Source organism: Lathyrus oleraceus, chromosome 7 (assembly GCF_024323335.1).
Source record: "Lathyrus oleraceus cultivar Zhongwan6 chromosome 7, CAAS_Psat_ZW6_1.0, whole genome shotgun sequence".
In the NCBI taxonomy this organism is placed as follows: Eukaryota; Viridiplantae; Streptophyta; class Magnoliopsida; order Fabales; family Fabaceae; genus Lathyrus; species Lathyrus oleraceus.
The window spans coordinates 234,980,106-235,007,084 of NC_066585.1; the positions used below are offsets into that span (position 1 = coordinate 234,980,106).

General features: G+C 32.2%; 2 protein-coding genes across 2 annotated transcripts; one reads left to right on the forward strand and one right to left on the reverse strand.

Moving 5' to 3' along the window:
- Positions 1–15,802: 15,802 nt before the first annotated feature.
- On the forward strand, positions 15,803–22,567 carry LOC127107120 (integrin-linked protein kinase 1). Its single transcript, XM_051044395.1, has 11 exons — positions 15,803–16,285; positions 16,396–16,470; positions 16,560–16,676; positions 18,396–18,490; positions 18,993–19,113; positions 19,227–19,306; positions 19,930–19,989; positions 20,352–20,473; positions 20,565–20,650; positions 20,732–20,847; positions 22,139–22,567. The coding sequence occupies exons 1-11, from the start codon at positions 16,028–16,030 to the stop codon at positions 22,263–22,265; spliced, it is 1,257 nt and encodes a 418-aa protein (XP_050900352.1). The 5' UTR covers positions 15,803–16,027; the 3' UTR covers positions 22,266–22,567.
- A 528-nt stretch (positions 22,568–23,095) lies between these two features.
- On the reverse strand, positions 23,096–26,115 carry LOC127107121 (transmembrane emp24 domain-containing protein p24delta9). The gene is made up of 4 exons (XM_051044396.1): positions 25,652–26,115; positions 25,314–25,523; positions 23,822–23,898; positions 23,096–23,666 (listed from the first exon to the last, which is right to left on the reverse strand). The coding sequence occupies exons 1-4, from the start codon at positions 25,877–25,879 to the stop codon at positions 23,522–23,524; spliced, it is 660 nt and encodes a 219-aa protein (XP_050900353.1). The 5' UTR covers positions 25,880–26,115; the 3' UTR covers positions 23,096–23,521.
- Positions 26,116–26,979: the final 864 nt, after the last annotated feature.

Sequence of the window (26,979 nt, forward strand, 5' to 3'; positions counted from 1 at the left end):
CCCCATTGATTGAGCCCCTTGTGTGGTTATAGTGCGTGCTATATGGATATCTGATTGACGTGCTTGTTTGAGATGCCTGTTCTCATTTGATGTATGATATGATTGTATGCTTGTGTGCTAGCTTCTTTCCTGGTTAGGATAGGCTTGTTTATGCAAGTAGGATAGAAAACTGAACTTAGGGTTAACGATGCATGACAACATTAGGCTCGAGTCTCAGCTCCCTAGTCGTGTATCTTTCCCCGGTTTCTGGTTAGCAATTCAGTCCCTTTCAGGGGAACTACATCGCCCTGATCCTTGTTCCAGACAAGGTATGTAGGCAGGTGGTCGTGCGAGACCACTCCGGGCAACCTTTTTCTTTTTTGCGTGTGTTTGTTTGTTATCTGATTGTATGTTTGGGTTCGGATGCCGACGTAAGCCCAGTGATTGGCTGTCGGGCTCCAAGTTTGCCCTTTTGAGTGTGTTTTGGTTCGGATGCCGACGTAATTCCATCCAGTGGTTTTCGGGCTCCATGTTTGCCACCCTTGCTTGTTTGTATGTTTTGTGTTGTTTGGCGTGCGTAAGCCGAACTACAGTGGCTCTGATTCTTGTTCCAGACAAGATATGTAGGCATAAGGTGCGATACCTTATCGAGCCCGTTTCTCCTAACCCCACCTGCGTTCCCCGTGTGTGTGTGTGATGTTTAGCAACCTTTTCTTTATTCTAGGACGTGGATCCCGTCGAGTACGACGGACGTGAGGGGTGCTAATACCTTCCCCTTGCGTAACCGACTCCCTTACCCTTTCTCTCTGGTCGCGAGACCATGTCTTTCCAGGTTTCTCTGAGCGTTTCCTTTCCCTATCTTGGGATAAATAACGTTTAGTGGCGGCTCTGTGTGTGTTTTATTTTTAGGCTCGCCGGTTGTTTTTTCGCAGGATGCGACAATGTGTTGCAGACTGAAATCCCAAGGGGTTGGAAAATACCTAAGTTCACCAAGCTTGCAGGCGATACTAGTGAATCCACCGCCGAGCATATTGCTCGATATCAATCAGAGGAAGGTGATTTGGCCAATAATGAAAACTTAAAAATGAAATATTTTCCAAACTCCTTAACTAAGAGTGCTTTCACATGGTTCCCAACCCTTCCTTCAAACTCCATATATAATTTGAATCAAATAGAAAGAGTGTTCCATGATACATTTTATATGGGTCAGTCAAAAATTAGCCTGAAAGAATTAGCCAGCCTGAAGAGAAAATTCTCTAAGTTGATAGATGAGTATCTCAATAAGTTTAGGTTAATGAAGTCAAGATGTTTTACTCAAGTGTTTCAACATGGGTTAGTAGAAATGTATACGGGTGGCTTAGATTATTCCATAATGAAAAAGTTACCTATGAGATATGGCTCAATTAGTAGACATGGTTCGACAAGTCAAACGGTTGAACTTTGAAAAATCTAGAGCAAATCGACATCCTAGGAAGGAGAAAATTGCTTGTGTAGAGACAGAAAAAAACGGTCAAGAGATTGACCTAATTTTTTAATGTGTCAAAGAAAACAAGGTGTATCTAGCAGAATGAAAGCCAAGACCTCCATATGTTTGCAAGGTTTTAAGACCTTCAAATGGGAAAAATCATGTCAAACTAAGTAAAAACACAAAATTTATTATAAAAAATTATACATTTGATGTAACCAAATGTGACAAAAAAATTATCTTCTTGTTGTTGATGGTCAAATCATAGTGTTGAAATGCCTTAAGATGCCACCATTGGAACAAAGGAAGAAAATAGGTTTTTATAAATATCATAATTTTCTTGGTCATAAAACATCTCACTGTATTATTTCCCGGGATTTTGTGCAAAATGCTCTAAAAGATGGTAGGCTAAAGTTTAGGGACAAACAGAAGCAACAAATGACAATTGATTCAGATCTTCTGCAAGTCGAGAAAGCATACTTTGTCAAACCTGTAGAAATTATGATGATCAACACTACTGAGGGCCTCGACCCGAATGTTGAAGAAGTGAGCATGCTGGAATACATAGAGAAAATGAAGGTGGTTTACCCGGAGGCTGAGGAAGAACTGATTGACTTCCTAAACAAGTGCAAGATTAAAGACTATAAAGTCATGTTATGTCCATGTTGTAGTGCGGTGTTTGATAAGGAGGCTACTAAAGACCTTGAAAAGACCAAGCATCAATAGCCAAAAAAGGTTGGGCGAGATAACAGAAGGACATAGTTTTCTTTTGACAAAGAGGAGTTCCTTACAAGACATACCAGAATAAGACATATGTTCCACCCAACAATGTTCCTCTTGGTGTGTAGATTAGACCTACAGGTAAAAAAATTGATTAACAAAAATGGAGGTTGATCAAAGTTTGTGCGGGCTCATCGTACAAAAATAACTCATAGATGTCAAATAAGTATTCATATGCTTCTAAGAATTAGCCAGGAAACAAACCTATGACTATGACCCAGTGGAGAAGGAACCAACACAAAAAGAATGTTGTCTTTGAGGTTGTAAATTCGAGTAGGAGTAACAATTTCCAAGCAATGACAGAAGTTTAGATGTCGAAGAAACCTACGAGGGAAAGATTGTTTCCTCCTTTGCCAATAATATTTAAACCCAACGGGAAGGATGCCATGAAAAATGAAGATGATGACATGTTAAATGATAATTTCGATTTTGGATTGGAAGGTGAACTAGATATAATATGCAACATGATCTCTGTTCTACCCATAGAATTTGACCAGATTAATGAAGTAACTAAAGAAGAGGATGATTTTTTTGCTGCATAAATGGAAAATCATAATTTATGTTATTATATAATGAATAATGGGTGCTCAAGAAAGAAAATATCATTTTTGAAAGGCCAAACGAAGGAATGAAACATCACCTAAAGCCTTTTTTTCATACGGGTTAAGGTTGATAATGTAGGAACTAACAAATTTATAGTAGATGGAGAAGCTACAATAAACCTAATTCCACATTCCTTATTGAGGATAATTGGCAAGTATGATACATATTTAAGACCCTATAATATGGTAGTGTCGAATCATGAAGGAAAGACGAGAAAATCCTTGGGAGTGATTCAAGTTGATATTGTCATTGGTATGATTGTGAGAACAAAATTATTTATGGCCATTTGTCCAAATCAAACTATAACTTATTGCTAGGAAGATAGTGGATCTAGGGTGTGAGGGCAAGTTCTTTTACCATACACTAGAGGATTTCGATCTGGAGATCATATGGCATTGTAGAAAATATTAAGGTTGATTAAAGTTATTTTTGGACTGAGGTTAATCATATAGATAAGTTTTTTTTTATAAACACTTGGCAAACATCTTACCATGTTTTCCTACTGAGACAAGATTCTCTTTACATGGAGATGTGTTCTACTTAATGAAGGTACATCCTACCAATGGGTTAATGTGGGAACATGGGGACAAAGGGCATTGGAATGACGATGAGGCCATCTCAAGTAGTCAGTGGTTGGAGCCAAATGATAATAATAATGTCTGAGTCGAGCGCATTAGCTCGAATTTTAGCCTAAATGGCTAAAAATAGAATAAAGGCGGCCTTAAAGGCCGATTCCCAACAAAGAATAGTTGTCAAAGCCACTACAGTTGAAACTAATAAAATAGGCGAGATTGGTGAGAACCCAATTTCAGATAGCCAGAGGCTTGATTGTATCTACGGAGACGAACCTTTGGGATTTAAAAAATATCCATTATCATTAATAAGCTCAAGATCCACTAGAATAGGTTAATTTATAAGATGGAACATCAGATAACTAACTTACATAAGCGTGAATATTGATCCAAGCCTAAAGACCCAGATGGTCAAGTTGCTTATAGAATTCAAGGATTGCTTCGCTTGGGATTTTGATGAAATTCCAGGACTCAGTCGAGATTTGGTGGAGTTAAAGTTGTCAATTCGACCAGACAAGAGGCCAATGAAGAAAACGACAAGAAGATTTACACGAGAAGTGATGTCAAAAATCAAAGAGAAAATCAAAAGTCTTATAAAGAATAATATGAACTACAAGGTATGTCAAATGGTTATCAAATATAGTTCATGACATTAAAAAGAACGGGACTCTTAGAGTCAGTATTCATTTTAGAAATTTGAATGTTGCCACTCTAAAAGATGAATACCCAACGCATATAGTAGAAATGTTAGTTGATTTAGCAATAGGCTTTGAATATTTAAGTCTTTTAGATGGTTATTTCAATGTCCTTGGGCCTTAGGAACCTATGAATGAGTGGTAATTCCTTTTGGCCTGAAGAATGATGGTGTAACGTATCAAAGGGTAATGAATTATATGTTTCATGATTTCATTGAGACCTCTATGAATGTTTATATGGAGGATATAGTCGTCAAATCCTCATCAAAAAAAGGTCATTTGGACCACCTTCGATTGTTATTCAAAAGAATGAGGAAATATGGACTGAAAAAGAATCCATTAAAATGTGTTGTTGGTACCTATGTAGAAGAATTTCTGAGCTTTGTGGTTCATAAAAGAGCATATAAATAAACCAAAACAAGACAAAAGATATACTTAATATGAAATCTCCAACAAACAAAAAGCAACTTCAATTTTTACTAGGAAAAATCAACTTCTTGAGAATGTTCATCTCAAATCTAAGTGGCAAAACAAAAGTATTTTCACCATTGATGCATTTAAAGAAGGAAGAAGGATTTAAGTGGGACCAAGAGCATCAAAGAGCCTTTGATGATATTAAGATTTATTTGATGAATTCTCATATTCAATTTCCTCCCATGAGAAATAGTTCTATGAAGTTGTATATCTTGTTGGAGTAAGCCCTAATAGCCAATCAGTATTGGTTGTATATGCTTTTGTATCATGACCTTGATATATATATATATATATATATATAGAGGTTGTATATGCTTTTGTATCATGACCTTGATATATATATATATATATATATATATATATATATATATATATATATATATATATATATATATATATATATATATATATATATATATATATATATATATATATATATATATATATATATATATATATATATATATATATATATATATATATATATATACTTATTAGACATTTTATTTATTGTGTTACTTGTATATGATATGATAAAGTCCTTAGAATGATTAATCTTTTTAATGATACATTTAGTGTGACTTAATCATGAGACTTCATTAAACATAAAGATGTTATTCTTAAAGTATCCACAGTCAAGTTTTCCTATCAAATATGACAATAATAATGCATAAAGACTATTATGTGAGTAGACTGATGAATGTATCTCATGTGTCATGAATATGAGATATCAAGTCTTCACATAGATATAAATACTAGGAGTAATATTTATACTGGATTAACCCATCATGAGAATGTTGCATAGTATGTTATGTAAGTGTCATAAGTTATTCTCATAGTGGTAGTGGTGTATAACACCCTTTGACTTGAAACCACTACGGACTCTAAATATGGAGTTGAGTACTTTATTGTCAATCCAACATTGTCCGTAACAGGATAACCATAAAGATGGTTAATGAGTGCTCCACAAATCATGTTGAGGGACATGAGTGACCTAGACGAGATTTGCCCCTTCTACATATGCAGAAATAATATCTATTGGCCCTTTGATAGAGTATGACTGTAAAATGCATGGTCGTGCTCAAATAAGTCGATATGAGATATTGTGTTTATTTGTTGTTATCAAGTATACTCGGGGATCAAGGAATAAAATATTTGACTATATAAGGGTGACACCTTTTATGCCTTGTGTTCAATATAGATATAAGGGTAAAAGGATAATTATACACATGATCATTATCACATAAAGGTTATGTCAGGTCACACGACATTCTCGTCAATTTGGTAGCAGTGATGTGTTGTTAGATATCGTTCATTGTTTATAATATTAAATAGACGATTTAATATTATTGTTAGCATAACGAGAACATACCGAGTCACACCCATAGAGTATTGACAATGGAACGAATGTTTAAATTAAATAATGTTTAATTTTATTAAATGTTAATTGTATTATCTAATAAATTAACACAAATATAATTTATTTGATTAAATATAATTTAATTAAATAAATAAGAATTGGTAGTTAATTAAATTTAATATAATATAATATAATTAATATGTATTTTATTTAATTAAAAGTGTTTAGTTATAATATATTTTATTTAATTAAAATAGTTTTAATTAAATAAGATTTGTCTTATTTTAGAAAAATCCAAAATAAGAGCATTAGGGTTTTAGTAGCTCTCTATAAATAGATGAACTCTTTTTTCTATCAATTTTAATTGTCAATTTTCTCATTACAAGAGGAAGCTAAAATCATATTCTACTTTGTACTCACGTGGACTTCGTAGAGACAATGATATTTTTCACGTTCGTGATCAAAGTTAAAGCATACTTCAAGAGGTAATTCGAAATTCTTATTTTGTGTTTGATTTGTGACTGATAGTTTAATCAAAATATATTCATCGAGATTATTTTGTTAAAAGAATCAAAATTTGAAAGAAAAAAAAACTCTTAAAATCCATTCAGTGGTATCAGAGCATGCTTTTGATTAAATCGTTAAATTCAAATTTATTTAATTTATAATAATATTTATATGTTGATATATTCACTCTGAAATATGAATATTTCTAAAATGATGAAATATCGGTACCGAATATTTGTACCATACTCGTGGTATTTATTTTTTCCCATTATTCGATTTTAAATGAAATTTGTGATTTTTTCAAATAGCAATATAATATATTTATGTATTTTAATTTTTTATTTATTGTATCTTAATATTATTTTTTGTTTTTTCAATTTTTTATAATGATGTTTTGTTATGAACCTAAATTATTTTTTACCTATACATCTTATAAAAAAAATTATTTCTTATTCAAGTGCACTTACTTATTTCGTATCTCGTATCAATACCGCTAGTTGCATCGGATACCGTATATACACCTATGTACAATAGTATATTCATATTATACTTTGCAAGAGTTGCATTTGAGATTCAATTTGCTGTTGTTTATATAATATCGTAAGCGGTAACGATTGATAATTAACTTTACAAATTGGTATACGGTTAGATAATCAACTTTACGCTGTTTTTATATAGCTTTTCCATTCACATAGATTCAGTACGTCTATTTTTCTTTCAATATCTCTTCCTGGAATGATTGGAAAATTACGAAAGTGTGTTTTGTAACAAAGCCTTAATATGAAGCTTTTGTTTAAAATTAAGCATATGCTAAGACAATTTGAGTTTGCTGTTTCATGTTTAATATATTAATAATATTTATTATTTTAAAAATAATAATAAAATAAGAAAGGATTTATTCTTCAATATTAAATATTGACATAATGAGGTTGTATAATTTGGGTATTCATTCTTGATTATGCTTGAGTATACCGTGAAACAACGATACTTCGATCATCCATAAATGATATAAATACTATATAATTGATAAATTTATATAAGATATAAATATTTTTAATGTAAAGTTAGTGTATTTGATACACTATTTTATTTCGTTCATTCAATTAGTGTAATAATTGTTATTCTTTTGAATGATTAATGTGCATTCTCCTTCGAAATCAGACATTTGTATGGTGAAATAATGATATTTCGATCAATAATATTGGATAATCGATCATTATATTTTGATGGTATGAACACTTTTCTATTAGGATTTGAGACGGTCCAAGAGTCGTGTCTTTGGAGTTTGCAAAAGCGTAAAGTGTTGATACATTAATATTTATAAACAGATACTCTACTATTATTTATTATTAAATAAATTGTTATACAATTATGGCCTTAGATTTTGGCGTTTGTTTAATTTAAATATGGTATGCGTGTCGTGAGTTATTTTAATTAAAAATAATTTGTTTGTCGGGTCATTTATTATTTATTTTATTTATGTAAATATTATAATTGTTTGAATTCAAGAGTTGAAGAGAAGACAACGTCAAACGATAACGCTAGTGGATGTTGAATTGTAATTCCTTATGTCGAAGTAGGTTGTTCGACTGAAGCAAAGAAGTGATGAACCACCTAGTGTGTTGAGTTGTGTTAGTGTGTCGAATTATCGAACCATGTTGTTTTACACATGATTTCGACTTATGCCTATTTTAGTAGTGTTAATTATTTTGGGCTTTTATAGTTTTGAGCTTTTATAGTTTTGAGCTTTTATAGTTTTGAACTTTTATAGTTTTGGGTTTTGGCTCGAGGTCCAAGTTAACCTAAATCTATAAATAGAGATAGTAACCCTTATTTTTGTAATGAAGTGAATAAAGTATTCATAACATTTGTATTCATAGTATTTTGCAGTTGCAAAATAAATAAGAAGTTTTTCACCGTTTGTGGGCAGAGAAAAACTCTGCCAAATTTTATTACTCTTCTCCTTCATCGTTCTTTATTTTCTTTCTTTCTCCATTGTTCTTTTCTTTTCATTGCTATTGTGTGAGTGATAACAGTCTTGTTCATCAAGATTGATTGAAATTCTCCATAAGTTTTGGTGGATTTCCAACCGTGGAGAAGTTTGAGTAGCTTGCTCGTGGGTCAAAGAATTGGAATAAAATGGTTTATTTAATTTTTGCATATTAGGTGATCATAATCGTATTACCAAATTTTATTTTATGTATGTGATGCATAAAATATATGAATATATGAAAGTGTATGAGATACACAAATAAGTGAGACCAAACTTAAGAAAAATCCCTCAATTAAATATTAAGTTAAATTGTTTTTCAAAATTTAGCATTCATCAAGACTAATATCGAACAATGTAGGTTTCGCCTAACGTGAGGTGCATGTTTTATACTAGTAAGGCGCGATGAGATAAATGTGATATCCAACTGCTAATTTTTTGGATTTGACTTGACTAAACTAATTATAATAAGATTATATATGTTTAGAAGCAAAACTTGAGAACAATCCATATGATGAATTAGAATAAGGAGTTATTCACTCAATTGATAAAATTTGAGAGTTGTATTAGATACAATTGGAAAAAATTCCTACCTAAATAACGTAGTTTTATGTAATCCTCATATATGCGAACTTAAAACAAAGTGAAATATGGATCTCGACCCGCTAGAAAACCTTTCAATGGAATTTTTCAAATCAAATGTTGAGGGTCATTTGGTTTGAGTAGAAAAAATAAAAAATAGTGGGAACATTTTAATAAAAGTCCTTATTAAAATGATTTAATTTGATACAACATTTGTACACGTTTTATAGTTAGAATTTCTTTTGCATTTTATTTTATATTTGATTATAAAATGTCCTTACGAAGGATGTAAGGTTCAGAAAGGAGTTTCTGAATTGGTACAGAAATTGAGAATTGTTCTCAAACACGAGAAAAATTGTATGTTGTCACACAACTAATTCCTAACAACCAAATATAACTAGATTCGAAGAACGATACTTATGAGAAAGATCGAGTCGAATATCTAGATATAACATATCTCATAATTGTAGTCGTCTCAGAGAATGATATGATCATTAACCTCGATGATTCTCTTTTAAATAAGAAATAATAGATATGAGAAATGTAAAACTTTCAAAGATCTTTTTCTATACAAGTTAGGAATCCAAATGGATCTAAAATAATTTTGAGACTTCAAATTTGGGTTTCTTATAGATCAAATAGTCATAAGTTCTATTTGAGATTGTCTTATTAGATTCATTATGAATGAATTTTAAATATATCTATCACATCTTGTTGAAAATAAAAGAAACTAGTTTGTTATGCTAAATAGATTATAAAAGGAATGAGGTTCATTTTTATATTCCTTTGATTTTTGACAGAAAAATATGGTTATAAAGGAAGACAATGCTTTCAGGTGTTGAAAGAAGAAAACGGTTAATGATTATCAAAAGAGTCAAAGTAGAAGAAAGAAGTAAGATTTTTTCTTCATACATTTAGTTATAGAAAGTCAAATTGTCTACTTCTACATCATGGGTATGTGATACCAGATATTGATCTAACATTTATAAGAATGTGAAGAGTCTTTAAAGAAGTAGGACATTGATTATAATTTTAGTCATCTTAGGCCTAAAATGAAACAACGAGTTTTCATTGACTATAAGAGCTTATGATTAGACAAAGATTACAACTTGGAATGAAGCCAAATAATTATTATTAAGTTTCATTTAGTAAAAGAAATATTAATTCTAAGTCTTGTATTGACAAGATGAGGAGTGCATGTTTTGGTAATGGATAAGTGTTGTCATGATTATCCAAAATAGTGGCTTCAATACTAAATCAAGTAGTGGATTTGAGTTCTACGATCTTGATAAGCTCATCTATAACAAATATAAGATGGATATCAAATAATATTTGAACCTTGTGTATATCAATGTCATTAATGTTTTAGTCCAAATAAGTGAGATATGCATTTTTCAAAGCCTATGAGAATAGATTTTTGGATTTATTTGGTTTTATATCATTTGATAGATGCAAGTCTTAATTTTGAAAGATATATTTAATGTCTCAAATAATTGATTAAAGTGAAATGTCATATGATATATCTTGATTATATGCATGTGTGATGTATATGGACCTCTAAACATATTTGCTAGATGAATTTTGTTTCTCTTACTTCATTTATATTACTGACAAACTTTGTAATTATGGATTTATGTATGTGATACGTGTTAGAATTCGTTTGAGAAGAGTTCAAGAATGAAGCAGAAGGAAACAAATCGAAAAGGTATTAAGACCATACAAATTGTTCGTTGTGGTAAATACATATATAAATAATATAATGACCATTTAAATTGTATCATGTTTGACATTGCTTGATCTAATATAGTCCGACCATATATTTGTGACTCTTCTTAATAAATTGTTTTACATACAATTATTCCTATCCATAACCAATTCCATTTAAAGTAGTCGTAGAGACACCATATTTGATATGGAGGTAAGAGTACCCAGTTTATCTTTATGATTATTTGGGTTAAAGTAAACTTGATCAAAATCTAGATGAAGATGTATTTATGGATGTATCCTAATGAAAATTGGGGACACATATTCTATAACACTTATAGAATAAAATTGTTTTATCGCTAGAATTAGAGTGTTCCATTAGAGATAATATGTGTCGCGGTGAGAATCGAATATCAAGCTATTGTATTAACTTTAATCACAAAACATTGAAATTTTCACCACCAAACTTTAATTTATCCAAGGGACAGGGAAAAGATCGAATAAAACCCTAATTGTGCAATGTAAAAACAATGCGAAGAGATCTAAAGTTAGGGGGTTGGTTATACTAAGGGAAAGTATTAGCATCCTCAGTATCTATAGTATCCTATATGAACCTTTTGAAAGTATTTGTGTTATGTTATTGTTTGTTGGCTATTGTTTGGAAATGTTTTATTGGGAAGGACCTAAAGGTGTTATTAAGTTTGCTCACCAAAACTTTACGGTCATATGCCTATGTATCCTTATAAGGATGGAATCAGAGAAATCGTAGTTCACCTAACTAAGGGTGAAAGAACACTTGGTAGTGATCAAGGTTCCAAAGGGGGGGAGTAAGTGTTCATAACAAACATACTTACAAGAGTTACAAACTCTTACTTAAATCTATGTTGAAAGTGAGAATGACTCTAACAAGGTCAAATGGGAATTAGGGATTGCTAAACTACCTATGATATTAAGTCAATAAAGAGGTCTTTCCCTTGGATTTGGGCAAAAAGATAAACAAAAGATAAGCAAATGAAGAAGATGTTCAAGCATGAGATCAATAAATATAAGCACATGATAAAGAAGATGTTCAAGCATGACATCTAGAAAGATAAACAAATGGTAAAGAATATGTTCAAGCATGACATCAACAAGGACAAACAAGGATGAAGAAGATGTTCGAATATGATATCCACAAAGATAAGCAAATGAAGAATATGTCCATACATGACATCAATAAATATAAGCACATGATAAAGAAGATGTTCAAGCATGACATCTACAAAGATAAGCAAATGAAGAAGATGTTCATACATGACATCAACAAAGATATGGAAGCATGATCATAACAATATCAATCATGGTATGTAAACACATATGTACAACATCTGAACATGAACAAAGATACAACAACATCAATCGAAGATGTATAAAGTTAACATGAATATGAATGACATGGATATATCATCATGAAGAAATAAATATGAATGACATAACAATACATGAACATGTATATGGATGTCATGATAAGTATGAATGAACATGTATATGCATGAAGTAAGACATGGTTTAGGCATAACATCAATTTAATCATGAAAACAAGTTAAGGTATTCAAGACATGCATGTTAAGGTTCAATATGATCACAATTAAAGGTTCAACATCATACAAAAGGTTTGAACATGTAAGCATACAAGTAATACATAGACATGTTATCACAAGTTTAAAGAATTTGCAAACACATAAACAAAGAAAAACACAAGGGCACACATACATACAAAGGTTCAACAAGACATGGAAGAATGACATGTGAATCATGGATCAATGGCAAAATAAACACACAAAAATTCATGGCATAATAACAAGTTCAAAGCATATAAACATGTAAACATACATTAAAGTAAGTCAAAATTAGATCAAAACCAAGAGGCACATATTAACAACATCAAACAAAGTTCATATATGATGCACAATATTCATAAAAGTCATGGTGATCAAGAAAAATTAAAGTATCAACCAAAGAATGTCATTTGAAACCCTAAAACAATCCTAAAAAGATACCAACTTTAGAAAAGTATAAGCATGCAAAAAATAAATTAATTCTGGAATTTCTTTTCATCATCATAAAATAGACAAAATTATGAACATATAGCAAAAAAAGTGGCTCAAAAAGGTTTACGGATCATCAAGTTATGAGTCTTTGAAGTTATAAAAAATAACAAAAATAAATAGGCAAAAAAACAATGAATAAAAATGGGTCTGGGGCGAGGGGGATTCAAACCCCAGACCTCTTGCACACACAAAGCCTTAACACAAATACTCTAACCGTTGGAGCAGTGATATATCCATTAACTCATTTACAAAAATTAATATATATAATAAAAATATTCCATAAATTGGAAAATGGAGCTAACTCATCATCTTCTTCCTCGTGTTCCTGCATGTTTGTTCAAATTTCTTTTCTTTTCTTTTCTCAAACTGCCAACAACCACAACTCTCTCAATTTTCCATGAAATTATAAATTGTAAGAACCTAAATTGCTCTATTTTTTTGCAAGGAATCTAATGGTATGTTTATCTCATCCTAAAACTCAATGTACAAAGCGCGTCAAGGCAAAAATCAGAACTGCACTTTTAATTTTCTAACAGTAAAATCTCAATGCATGAGTATGGTATAATGCATACAGTAGAAAAAATACAACAAATACACTATGTACTATATTTTTACTTCAATAAATATCCAAGAATGATGCATGCACAAGATTTTTCAAGTGTAAGTGCACTTACCTATTGAAGAAAGTTCAATGCTTCTTCTTAGCTACTACAAAGATAAGAGAGAGACTCTACCAGTCTTGTTGATCCTTGAGGATAGTGTTTGAACAATGAGAGTGACCAGAAATAACTTGTATTATCTCACACGACTGTTTTTGCAAAATGAAAGAGTGAAATGGTGAATGATAAAATAGAGGATACATAACTTGCTTAAGTGATTAAACAAGCTCTAAATGGTGTATAGAGATGATTTGTGGTGTTTGCTTGGAAGATACACGTGGAGAATAAGTTTGGTTAGAGAACTTGCAAAAATAGTGTGTTTTTACAAATTCTAATGGAATGGGAGTTTGCTGAAGTGTTGAGGGGTAGTTGTTGTGTGTTTTGAGGCTTAAGGGATCACTTTATATATAGGAAAAGAGTGGGGATTGAAACTAATTAGAAACAAAAGTTGTGAAGTTACGGTTATTTTGGATTGAATTGTCTCCTTTGTTTTTTCTTTGTGTGCAGGATGTTTTAGCAACATGATGAGATTGAATAAAAGGTTTACAAAATGGCCCTTCATGTGCCTTTTGGGAGAAGCAGGGCAATTAGAGGTGTAGAAACCTCATGGCAAAGAGCTGCTCAAACTCTCTCTTTATCCATTTTGATTGTAACCAAAATTTGCTTATATGTAATAGTTATGTGATGTAATGACTATGGTTTGGGGTTTATGTACCATGTAAATGCAAAATGAACTATGCTTGTAATGTAACCAATGTCCATGTAAATGAAACAAATCTATTTACAATGATATGCACCAATTAGTGATTCAAACTCAAACTTGTAAATAAAAAATTCAAATCAATTGCTAAATCAAATGTATGATGCTTGTACGAAAGTTATATGAAAGTGGCCTAATGTCAATAAGCTCAATGGATTAATGCTCACTAAAAAATGGTTAATGCAAATCACCCAAAATTGACTATATGAACCACTTTTCATCATGGCCTAAATCAATAGTGTTTGTCAATCAGCATTAGGATGCCATATGTAAAATTTAGGTTATCCATCTTGATTGTTGACTTTGGTCAATTGGTTGACCAAAGGTCAACCGTACTAAACTTGGCCAATCAAAGTAACTCTTGTAATGAACATGCATACTTAAGATGAAAAGAACATGATATGATTGAAATAGTCATGAGTGCAATTGAACTGAAGACTTGACTGACTATCCAATGAACCATACCCAAGGCACTAAGATCTTGACCATAGAAATGAATGATATGCACACCATGATTGAATGAGCTTGAATGAACCAAAGATAAATGGGTGAACCATCAGGAATGAGAATGATCATATGAAATGATTAGATGGAATGATGGGACTTGAAATTGATCCAATCTAACCAATGAGATTTCCTGATGAACCAAAGACAAAAAGCCTTGAATAATACTTGAACAAACCAATGCACCATGCCCAAATGAGTGGTCGTGCCCCAAATGACATTAGGGTTAGAAGTGTCCACATAAGGAGTGTTGGACATAATTAGGGTTTTGCTTCACTAAGAAATCATTGATGAATCCTCAACTCCAAGTACACACACATGAACCAAATGCCACAAATCAGGGTTTTGATTGACTTAGCAACCTCAAGCTTCTAGGAAACCCTAGTTTCCACTAGTTGCAAGCACATAGCCATAAATCTCATTCACTTGTCCTCTTGTATTGAACCATGCTTATGCAGAAGAAATGGATGTTTATGGGGATATGCAAACGATTAGGTTTAATGACCTAGATAATCATTGTGAAGGGTAGGATGAATTTTGGAGTATAACATATATTATGTGAAATTATATCATTGATTTAGGTCAACTAGATGTACTTTCAAAAGCACTGTAGAAACTTCAAAATGCATAACATGTGAGTCTGGTTTTCAGGCAATGACAACCACTATAAAACCACCAATAAGAAACAACCAATCTATTAAATCATCCTAATTATTTTAAATTATCAGTATGATATAGTGAGATGTACGTCATTTATTGGATGAAGGTTACACGGTCAATGCATCTTTTATTTTTTCTTTAACTAATAAATATTTAAAAAAAAAAGTCAATCCATTAAATAACTTGCTAATAAGTCACTAATCAAAGGTAATACTTATGTGGACAGACCAAAAAATGCGTGTGGATAGATCAATGCGTGTGGACACATATTTTAAATATATCATTAACACATACACAAATATTACTTTTTTAAACTTAGAGTACTATATAGTTATTACTAGTATTACGTGTTGAAATGTTCGTGTCCACACTTTCTTGAGTAAAATAAATAAATTGTGATAAATGGAAAATATAGTTGAAGGATCCGTTCAAGTAATAATATACCAAAATAATGACAAAAATAGAAAGGACATAAAGAGGCATCAACGCGGATACCCCCACACACACGCACTCAAGCTAAAAATCAAACTGTAAAGGAAAAAAAATACTTGGCACTCAACACTCGCGTTTCGTTAAAGAGAATAACCGACACTTGAAACCATTTCTCTGAAAATCTTGAATCTTTTGCGAAACGAATTAACGGATGAGTTCGGGAAGCAGCAACAAAGATAAAGAAAAGGCGAGAGTGAGTCGCACCTCACTCATACTATGGCACGCTCACCAAAACGACGCCGCTGCGGTTCGGAAGCTTCTTCAAGAAGATCCTTCGCTTGTCAATGCTACCGATTACGATAACCGCACTCCGCTGCATGTTGCTTCTCTCCATGGATGGATCGAGGTTGCTAAATGCTTGATTGAATTCGGCGCTGATGTCAACGCTCAAGATCGTTGGAAGAACACCGTAATTTGATTCTGATTTTCTTGGTTTCTACGTAGTTTTGCTGTTTGATTAATTTTGAAATGAAATTGAAATTGAAATTGAAATTTAGGTTTTGTTTTTTTCGTGATTAGCCTTTGGCTGATGCAGAAGGATCTAAAAGGAGTAATATAATCGAGCTTTTGAAATCGCATGGAGGATTGTCTTATGTGAGTTTTTATTTTTTGTTTGTTTTGAATCTTTCTCTTTGTTTCCTCTTTGTTTAGTTGAATAATTTCTAGGTTTGACGGTGATGCAGGGTCAAACTGGAAGCCATTTTGAACCTAGGGCGGTTCCGCCACCGTTGCCTAACAAGTGTGATTGGGAAGTTGATCCTTCTGAGCTTGACTTCTCAAGTTCTGCGCGTATTGGAAAGGTAGCATCACCTCGTGCGATTTATTCATTTCGTTTATACTGTCACTGTAAGTTGTATTCGAGAAGATACCGAGATGTTAATTTCAAAACTTGCTTCTTGTGTTTTAGGGAACTCTTTGTTCTGTTAATGTTAATGTTTCTTGGCGTAGATATGGGTTATTCTGTGAGATTTATTATGTTGTGCATAGAGACCTAGAGTTGTGGGTCTTCACTGTCTTCGCAATGAATATAGGCCAAATGAGCTCCATTTTTTATGGATAGACAAATTTTAGTTATACCTTGTTATGTTAGTAATTTCTCCTTCGCTAGAGTTTGAACCTTGGTCCTTTTAATTATTTCAACTCCTTTGATCCCTTAGCTCAAAACCGTTAAGCTACCCAAACTCTCTTCCCTCATATGAGCTTCATTTAAGAGACCATTGTCTTTCTCATGGTGTTTTGTTGTTGGGTGATCATTCAAGGACAGTTGAAAGTGTTTTATTGAGAGTATAATGGAACTCTCCCTCTCTTTGGATAGATAGGGATCTTTGTTTCTGCTGGCCTTGTTTTGGACTCTTTTGGATTTTGGTTGTATTCTCTTTTTCTTTGTTTTCTACTCACTTGTTATCCGTTTTGCAATGGGCTGGATGTTAGAGTAACCGCTGTACTCCATTTCATTAATATATTTGATTTTCCATTAAAAAAAAGTGTTTTATTTAAGAGAGAGAGTGGTGAGATATTTATTTCAAAACTCGCTTTGTGTTTCAGTAAACTCTTTCTTTGTGTTTTGTTATGAAATTCATTATTCTGTGTCTAGGGACCTAGAGTTGAGTCCTCCAGTCCCGACAGTGAAGATCAGGCTGTATAACTAGACTTAGTTTCGGTCTGTCTTTCCCTTGGTGTTTTGTTGTTGCATGTTCATCCAAGGGCAGACGGAAGTGTTATATTTTATTTATGTCTGCTTGAGAAAGAATTAAATCAAAAGTTTGTTATTTATGTTAATTACCTCAGTTTTCTTTCTTGTATGCCTGTAGTTTTCTTGCTGTTACTTTTGTTTAATTTTGCTTGATTAATGTTTTTTTATTGCTACTACTTTTGTTTACTTTTACTGTATTTTCTTTATTTTTTAAATGAACGGTATGCACTCAATTTTCTTTCTGCTGCTATTTTTGAGCTTTGACTTGCCAGGTGTATTTTTGCAATATCACTTTTACTTTTGTATTTAGGGCCTGTTTGTTTGAGCTTTATAAAAATGGATTTTTTCTTTGTATTTTCAAAAATGGATTTTATAAAATCGTTTTTCAAAATATTACAAGTTTTTCTATATTAGTTTTTTCTAAATTGAAAGACTGATTTGACATCCTATATATAAACATACATTATTGATGATCAAAACATAGTCGAAATTGCAATTTTTTCAAAAAGTTGTATCGCAAAAATTATATTTATGAAAAGCTATTTGAAATAGCTTCAAAATTAAGTGATTTTTTGAAATTTTGATATCCAAAAAAAGTTTCAATAAAATGATGAAATATCTAAAACAACATTTTAAGAATAACTATTCAAACCAAATTTTCATTTGAAGCTTTTATAAAAAATTTCTTTATAAACATTTTTGCACAAAATTATGTTACACTATAAAAATCATTTTAAAAAAAAGCCAAAACAAACGGGCCCTAAGCTACTGATAAAACTAAATTTGGATGCTTTGGCCTCATGTCAATGATGTATGATCCATGCAGGGATCTTTCGGTGAAATTTTGAAAGCCCATTGGCGTGGAACGCCAGTTGCTGTCAAGCGCATTCTTCCATCTCTTTCAGAAGATAGAATGGTGATGTGAGATCCTTTCTTTTATCTCTAATTTTTCTTTGATTCTTTGTTACTAGTTTGCAATTATTGTGATAAATGTTCTCTGATTGCACATGGCATGTCTGATGAATCTGTTAAAATTAATTGCTCCTCTGTGAAGTCTTATAAGGGGTTATATGAAAAAGTACAAATAAGTAATTTGTTGAAGATATTTGTTCAGGTTGAACCTATTTGCTCTCTTGGAACAAAGGATTTATTCTAAACCAATTATATATTCAATCATGTAATCGTGTCTTTTTTAATAAATAGTTGAAACTAAATGAAGGGAAGGCAGTTTTTTATTGTTTTAGAGGAAGTTGGGGAGGGAGAGGTGCTCAGACTTGTAATTAAGCTGGTACCTTTTCTGAAACAAACCATACTTTCTCTCTGTCCTTGCTCCTAGGTTTTTTGTGCTAACTCTTATATGTCAAAGGCTTGTATTCTGTCTCTCTATAAATCTGTGCTTATTATGTTTGTTAATTTTTAACAGTCAAGACTTTAGACATGAGGTCAATTTGTTGGTGAAGCTTCGACATCCCAATATAGTTCAGTTTCTTGGAGCTGTTACTGACAGGAAGCCCCTCATGTTAATTACTGAGTATCTAAGAGGGGTATATAAATCAAATATAATTCTTTCCAATTAAGCACTCTAACCCTAAATTTAGGGCTAGTAAACTAATGGAGATTGTCTTTAAAGTTGAACTTCTGTCTCATTCATTTATAGGGTGATCTTCACCAGTACCTCAAAGATAAAGGTTCACTTAATCCTGCAACAGCTATCAACTTTTCCATGGATATTGCCAGGTATGGTACCCTAACTTTCTTGTCCTGTCTCATTCATTTATAGGGTGTTCACTACTCAATGCTATAGTTGCAATTGATCTGTATCTTGATTTCTGACTGAGCCAAGATTTTCTTATGAGGATTATAGAGATATGCTTTGAAGCAAACGTTAAAATACTGACTCCAGTAAGAAATTGCATGGCAGTAACTCTAATAAGATGTGAACCATAATTTTTTCTCAGTTTTCTCAAATTTTTAAAATCATCGGGAGGTGTTGAGTTCTCCACTGCAATCTTGTAACCAAGTGAACTAGTCTTTGTCTATGAATAGTACAGAAAATAGTGAAAGCCATTGAACAAAAACAAAATGTATAACTTGTTCAAAAAAGCTGCAAAGCAAGTAAAATCTTGCATATATTTTTCTTAAACCATCTTAGAGTGATTGAACCTTTTTTAATTATTGATTCCTCGGTTAAGGAAACCAACTAGGTCTTTTTGAGCACTTGATTGCAATTTTAAAGCATCCGGTATCCCAATACCATGACAAAAGCATTCGCAATCTGAAGGATTTAGCAAAAATTCAGCTTGATTTAATCTGTTCTTTATGCTAAATTGCTAATCTATATTTTGTGAATTTTTTGGTAGAGGAATGGCCTATCTTCACAATGAACCAAATGTTATAATTCATAGAGACCTAAAGCCAAGGTAAGCTTGTTATTTTCCAGCTCAACATGAATATATCCTCTCAATATGGATGACAGGCCGTAAACTAGTATGTTATGGTATTAGTTACAATAAATTGAAGCCAATTTTGCTTTTATTTAAGATTGACAATGTTTGGATATTGTAAAATATCTTATAATATCTTTTATATTAATTTAGAGTATCTTAGAAAGGATTAGTATTGAGTCATCTTTATCAAGTCAATATTAAGCTATTAGCAATAATATTTCTCATCTTTTACCTAAAATCCCACAACTTTGAGACAATATTGTGTCATAAAAAACATACATCTGGAATTTATAAGTCTCTGAATTAATTTTGATTTTGATTTTCCAAAATTTCAGAAATGTTCTTTTAGTTAACTCTAGTGCTGACCATTTAAAAGTTGGAGATTTTGGATTGAGTAAGCTTATCACTGTCCAGAGTTCTCATGATGTATACAAGATGACTGGTGAAACTGGGAGCTGTGAGTATTCTCGAATTTCTTTTAAAGCATTAAATCATTAACTTTCATTCTTATACAAAACTAAATGTAACTTCCTTGTGGAATTAAAAAGATCGCTATATGGCTCCGGAAGTTTTCAAACATCGGAGGTATGAGAAGAAGGTTGACGTGTACTCATTTGCAATGATTTTGTATGAGGTAATTTTGTGTGATTAATTATTTATGTTTTACATGACAATATTTGAAGCTACTTTTAAATCCCGTCTTCATTTCATGCAGATGCTTGAAGGTGAACCACCTTTTGCAAGTTATGAACCTTATGATGGAGCAAAATACGCAGCTGAAGGGCACAGACCTATTTTTCGAGCAAAGGGTTATATCCCTGAGTTGCAGGAGTAAGTCATTTATGAAATATCTTTTCTAGTTGCATAAAATTTTCAAACTTTCTTTGATGATAGTTCTTGATATAGTATATCACACTGTTTGAGCACGAGGTCCACAATTTGTGCTATTATCTAAGTGGAGCGATGCTTTTTCCTTGCTCCGAGCCCAATTCTTTTTCACATAATGGGCTATGTTTGAGGGATATAAATCAGTTCTGCTTTTCATCTAATAGCTAACCTTTTTGAGAAAGAGGGCCTCGACAGTTTTGAACTAAATCTGCTCAAATGTACACAACATGTATGCTGGTTAAACTAATGTAGACGTAGCTTATTTTCTCTTCTAGATTAGCTTATGAAAAGGAGAGTCAGAGTCTTAAAAATGGTACAGTTTGAACTTAGAAGTCCACCTAGTTTGCTGGGTCTTATTATATTACACACCAAGATGCTTACAACAGGGAAGATATTTCATGTTAGAGCATGCAGCCTCGCAATTAATTATATCCATGACAGTTTTAACTTTGAAGTCCCATTTTTTCAACATCTGACTTTAGATTGATTTAAACTCTTTTCTCCGTTATAAACTCATGTTGTTTAATTAAGATTTTCAATTGCTTATGTTCCTAGTGTATGTTTGTGTGTTGTGTTCTGTATAACTAAGCCAAAACACCACCACTAGGCTTTTACTACTGCGTGTTTCCCTAAAATCAAAGAAGACATCTTAGTTTTTAGCTGCTTATTTTACTTATAAGATCACACATCTTTGATTTTACTTTGCGTAGCAATATATGCTTTAATCTCATAGTCTTATTTATAATGACATTATAAGATAGGAAGATGATTAAAATAACAGATATGGTGTTATCCTCCTTTTTTGCACATGGAAGAATATTGAGAACTATGTACTCACTCTAGCTTAAATATGATTTAACTCTTATTGTTAGCTCTCTAGACAGTTGCCAGAAATAGAAAATCTGCATCCCACACAATAACTTCAGTTTCTCATACAACGTGTAACAAACTTCTAAAAACAGAACAATTGGTATGGATCACCATATACTTACATCCATCAACTGGATAAAGCATAATATAAAATCACATATTAGAATGCTGGGGTATATAAATGATCTCAGCTGTATCAAACAAACTTAATTAGACATTCTGAAATACTTTGTAGATTAGGCTATTAGAAGTTACAGTTACAGCAAGTAAATATTAATTTCGTTCGCATAAAATGTTTAATAAAACAGCTTTTGGCTTTAATCATATAGGTAATCTTATGGACTTTGGTCTTGCATTTTCTCAGGTTAACACAGCAGTGTTGGGCTGCTGATATGAATCAAAGACCTCATTTCATAGAGATCCTTAAGCGGCTTGAAAAGATTAAGGAAAATCTACCTTCAGATAATCATTGGCATTTGTTTGCTTCATAAATGTTTACGAGCATTGATATGCTCAGAAATTCAGATGATTTATTTGCCATTACCATTGCTACCAGATTTATGGACTGATAAAGCTTGACTGGAAAACCTGCAAAACCATTATGTATTCCAATTCTACTTCCTCATTCAAGCCCGTGTCACATCCAAGTGAGCATACATACACAAGTTGTTGGACAAGTTTAATATGTTTGAAGTGTACAAACTAATTGAAGTAGACCAATCGTACAGTCTGCTGTGTTGTGCTTTCATCTTTTTGTTAAAAAAATTAATAAAAATAATACTAGTTGTTATCATTTTTGTATTATCTCTTCTCAATTCCTGTGTGGTATAGATGCTACGAAATTATGTAAGATTGCCCTTCTCATAGAAGTTTATTTTGCTGTTTTATGCTCTCTACCCTGGAAAAATGTAGTATTAAATTGAGGACTGGGACTACCAAGATTTGAAAGTAGTAATAGACTAATAGTCACAATCCTGTGCCTTAATTACAAAATGAACGGAAAAAAAATGAGGTTGATGTGTCATTTGTTCTATATTTTGGAGCTAGAATGATATTATTCATACATGAATGTGCCTATTGAGTAAATCATTTTACTTTATTTACATTGGAGAACAAAATTATCTTCGCTTTTTATGTTCTAGGTGAAATACGGCAGGCCATATTTCATCTAGCAAAACAAATGCAAATATAGTAAAATAATAGTAATTGGCACAAGAAGGATAATTCATGTATAAAAAGATATTGCAGAATACGTGTATTTCTTCTCGTGCGTGACCAACTGAGTCGTGATTTCACATGAGCAGACACAAGAGCATCAAAAGATTCAAAACTCATAACACCAAATTCTATTTAAGTTCAGCTTCAAGGAAAATATAATTACTTAACTATTAATCCATTAAAGAAGTAAGCCCAAAACAAAACAGCTTTTCAACTTGCTCAATTCATATTTAGATGAAAAATTATGCTCCCACACTTGGGATGTGAAATAAACAAGAGGCAAAAAGACAGGAAAGGAAATGATATTTTCTGGCAAACTATCATTGTCTCACTAGATCAGAGCAGAATTGCAATTTCACCCGAACACATCTTGCTTAACCCTCAAATTGCACTACATCAATTCCTTTGAAACTCGTCTTGTCACACCTGATTTGCATTTAACAACTGACTCTACCATAATGCGGATCCTCTGGATAAATTAATGCCGGTATATTTTACAAGAGCACATATAAAATAAACTATCATAATTTTAAATGATTTTCTTTTTCTCGAAGAACGACTTCAAGTGCCATAGTTGCAACCCAGCTACTGACAAGCAGACAAAGAGTGATAGCAAACTCAACCAGAACATTCTGTTGTCGGTTCTTCTGTTGAGCTCCTGCATTTCTTCTTCTCTGGAAAGGAAAAAACATACACAAGAATAAGAATGATGTGTGTTATGATATAATATGTCAATGTTATGAATTTAGTATTTTTTATTAAAAAGTAAGAACAATGTTCAAATATCACGAGTGTATAAAAGGACTTTCAGCAAAGTGTGCACGTTTACCTTTCACGAAGAAAAAACATCTCGTCATGAATGGAAGTAACAGTTTCTTGTAACTTCTTTAGTTCTATTTCCATTACCTGGTTCATGTGAATGAAAATCATTATTACAATTTCACCAAAGAAATCGAAAACCAGAGAGTTATGAGGAGATATATCATATCTTCCTCAAATGACAAATGAGTGTCAATTAGACTTTGACAAGGTTCAGATTTGCTCCAAAATAAGGCACAAAAATGACATCCAGGGAATACCGAAACTCCATAGAAAATATAGAGGAGATACACAAATTATAATTATACGGAGTCTAGCAACCATTTAAGAAAGTCGATTATGAGAGAAAAATAAGCCAAAAAAAGAAATCACCGCCAATTATCAATATCAATTCGGTGGAAACAAAACAAAAAATTACAAGATATAAGCATAGGGAAAATGAACTACATGTGTTATGTTCACCATTCAATAATCAAGATATGCATCATACATCTGTGCAGGAACATCAGATGTAGGGCGTGGGTTCAAACCTCGACATCCCACTGGTTCACTTTTAAATAGTGAATTTCAGCCGTTAGGCTTCTTGAGCCAAAAAAAAAGGATACGCATCAATAAAAAGCTTACCATGTTTAGAAATATAAAATAACCTCCCATTATTACATTTTTACCATTAAGGCTACAACTATTAACTCCATTTATATTTGGATCAGGATTTCCTACAGTCACAGAATCCTCGCAGTCAACAAGTATGGACTATCTAATCAAGATCAGACGGCTCATATTTCAAAATTATCTTGTACATTCTTTTAAATTCAATTTTCCAAACTTAAAATCTGAAAAATCCATCAAGATCGGACAATCCATAATTGTTGATTAATAGTTTATGATGTCACTAATACGTTAAATATCTATGCATCTTAATAAAACATTAGTCATCCAGAACCAGATCATAAACACTAGATATCAAAGCCTCACAATCTCAACATAGCCACAAATGCCACACAGTAATACTCAGTTCAGTCCATATCAGCTCTCCTTAAAAAAACTATGTGTGGATGCAACTAAACATATGTTTAGATCCGCACTTGCCCGTCCCAATCTAAGCTGGACGCGATATTCATGAAGCTACAATGTAAAGCTTCTGTGCAACTGCGCTATTTCACCGCAATTTCATAAAAATCCAACGCCGATCCAAACATAGTATACCTAAATCTTTAGGGAGAGGGGACTTTTTATCTGCAGAAGACTAGAAGGAACCTAATCAACCTATTCATTAACATACACAAATACCAATATTACAAAACTAATCCTACAGAAAGCACCACCAATGAAACATGGAATAATTATAATTTATAACAAGCGCAATTCATCAAAAAACATATCAGTAAAACAAATTTAGTAAGTAGTGTTTAATTAAAAACCTCACTTAAATGTATATCTAGTTTCTAATTGATTGTACTAACTCACGCTAGATTTAGCAAATTAGAGATTTGAATACTCACATCAACTTGCCCTTTCTTAGCAACCTTGGACCAATCCTTGGCTGCTACACCAGTCTTCCATTCCAAATCAATAGTCAACTTCACCTCTGGTTTGCTTTCCACAGCCCAAAAACAAGTCATATAATCTCCAGCTTCCGCTGCAAGAAATGCAAACTGACCCGATTGAACACGATCTCCGTAGTGATAGTTGTTTCCATGAGACGAAGTCACCTAAAAATCAAACACACAATTACCCCTTAACCAAAAACGATTGAATTTGAATCAAAGTAGAGAAATTCAATACTGGGCAAGAAAAAGTTTTGATTTTTATTTTTGGAAGTTGGAATTGATATATGTACCCTAACGGTGACTCTGTGGGAATCGGGTAAGGGATAACCCTCGTTGGGATTAACGACGGAGTACTTGCCAACTGTCATGGAACTGCTCTTCATGTCCTCAGAGATGCATTTGGTTGCACCAGATTGGAGTTCGAATCTGAGGGATTCGGTGGAAGAAGAAAACAGCATCAGAAGTAGGAGTAAAAGATGCAAAAGGGGTTGTTGGTTAAGGCTAATAATGGATGTCATGGTGGAAGTGAGATTGAAGAAAGTAAAGAGAAAATGAAGAGAAAGTTGAGAAGTGATTAGGATGTGAAGAGAAGAAGACGGTGAAGGAAGAGAAAGAGAATTCAGAAGAGTTTCCAACAAAACAGGTTACCAAGTACTGGTGAACTCAACAAGGATGTCAAAGTTGGGGTCTTACGTGGTTGTCTTTCATTGGAGGATACACGTATGTCAATTTAAGATCCTTTGCGTTTGTTTATTTATTTTCTTTTGCGTTTAATAAGTTAGGTTGTTTAAGAGTAAACTCTCACCAGGTTGTTTAGTAAGATCCATTTCATAATTATTAAATCTATAAAAAAAATCTTTAAAAAATATTCATATGAATAAGTTAAATAATAATTTTAGATAACAAATTTTAAATATTTTAAAAATCAAAATATAATACAATTATTACTTAAAGTAAAAATAACTATTTTTTTTTACTCCCCAACTAAGGCATTGTCATTTTGAGGTGTTAGAAAAATAAAATGAAAAATTAATTTGTTGGTTCAGAAAGCCCCTATTCACTGTTTCTGTTTGATCGGTAAGTTAATCAGTCATAATTGTTTTTATCATATTAATTGGAACAATAGTTCTATGATTTTATCTCTAATTTTTGATTCACCTGTTCCAGCCGATAGATCCTAGTTGAATTTTAAAACACTCTACCATGTTGGATATCAACTTGATTAAAATCACCTTAAAAACCCGCATTAACTTAAAAGCTTCGATTAATAGCTTCATAATTTTCAATTTTATTTTCATTGGAATGTGATATTTTTAACTGACTTGAAATTTTAACCCAAAACCAAACACACACCGATTCCTATATGATATATATGATATTTAACTTTAACTAATGATAGTAACATTTTAGTTCTAAAAGCATAGTTTTTTTAAAACTCTTAAAGTTTGTTTAGTCCACAAGATAATAAGACATACACTGATTCATATATATATATATATATATATATATATATATATATATATATATATATATATATATATATATATATATAAAATTGGTTTTAGAGGATTCTAAATGAGACTCGTTTGGTATAGGCTATTGAGTGCTTGATATGGTG

Coding starts and splice junctions, on each gene's coding strand:
- LOC127107120 (XM_051044395.1), top strand. CDS start 16,028: ATGAGTTCGGGAAGCAGCAACAAAGATAAAGAAAAGGCGAGAGTGAGT. Junction 16,677..18,395: donor GTTCTGCGCGTATTGGAAAG/GTAGCATCACCT, acceptor TGATCCATGCAG/GGATCTTTCGGTGAAATTTT. Junction 20,474..20,564: donor GACTGGTGAAACTGGGAGCT/GTGAGTATTCTC, acceptor GGAATTAAAAAG/ATCGCTATATGGCTCCGGAA.
- LOC127107121 (XM_051044396.1), bottom strand. CDS start 25,879: ATGACATCCATTATTAGCCTTAACCAACAACCCCTTTTGCATCTTTTA. Junction 25,524..25,651: donor CCCACAGAGTCACCGTTAGG/GTACATATATCA, acceptor TTTGATTTTTAG/GTGACTTCGTCTCATGGAAA. Junction 23,667..23,821: donor ATGTTTTTTCTTCGTGAAAG/GTAAACGTGCAC, acceptor TTTCCTTTCCAG/AGAAGAAGAAATGCAGGAGC.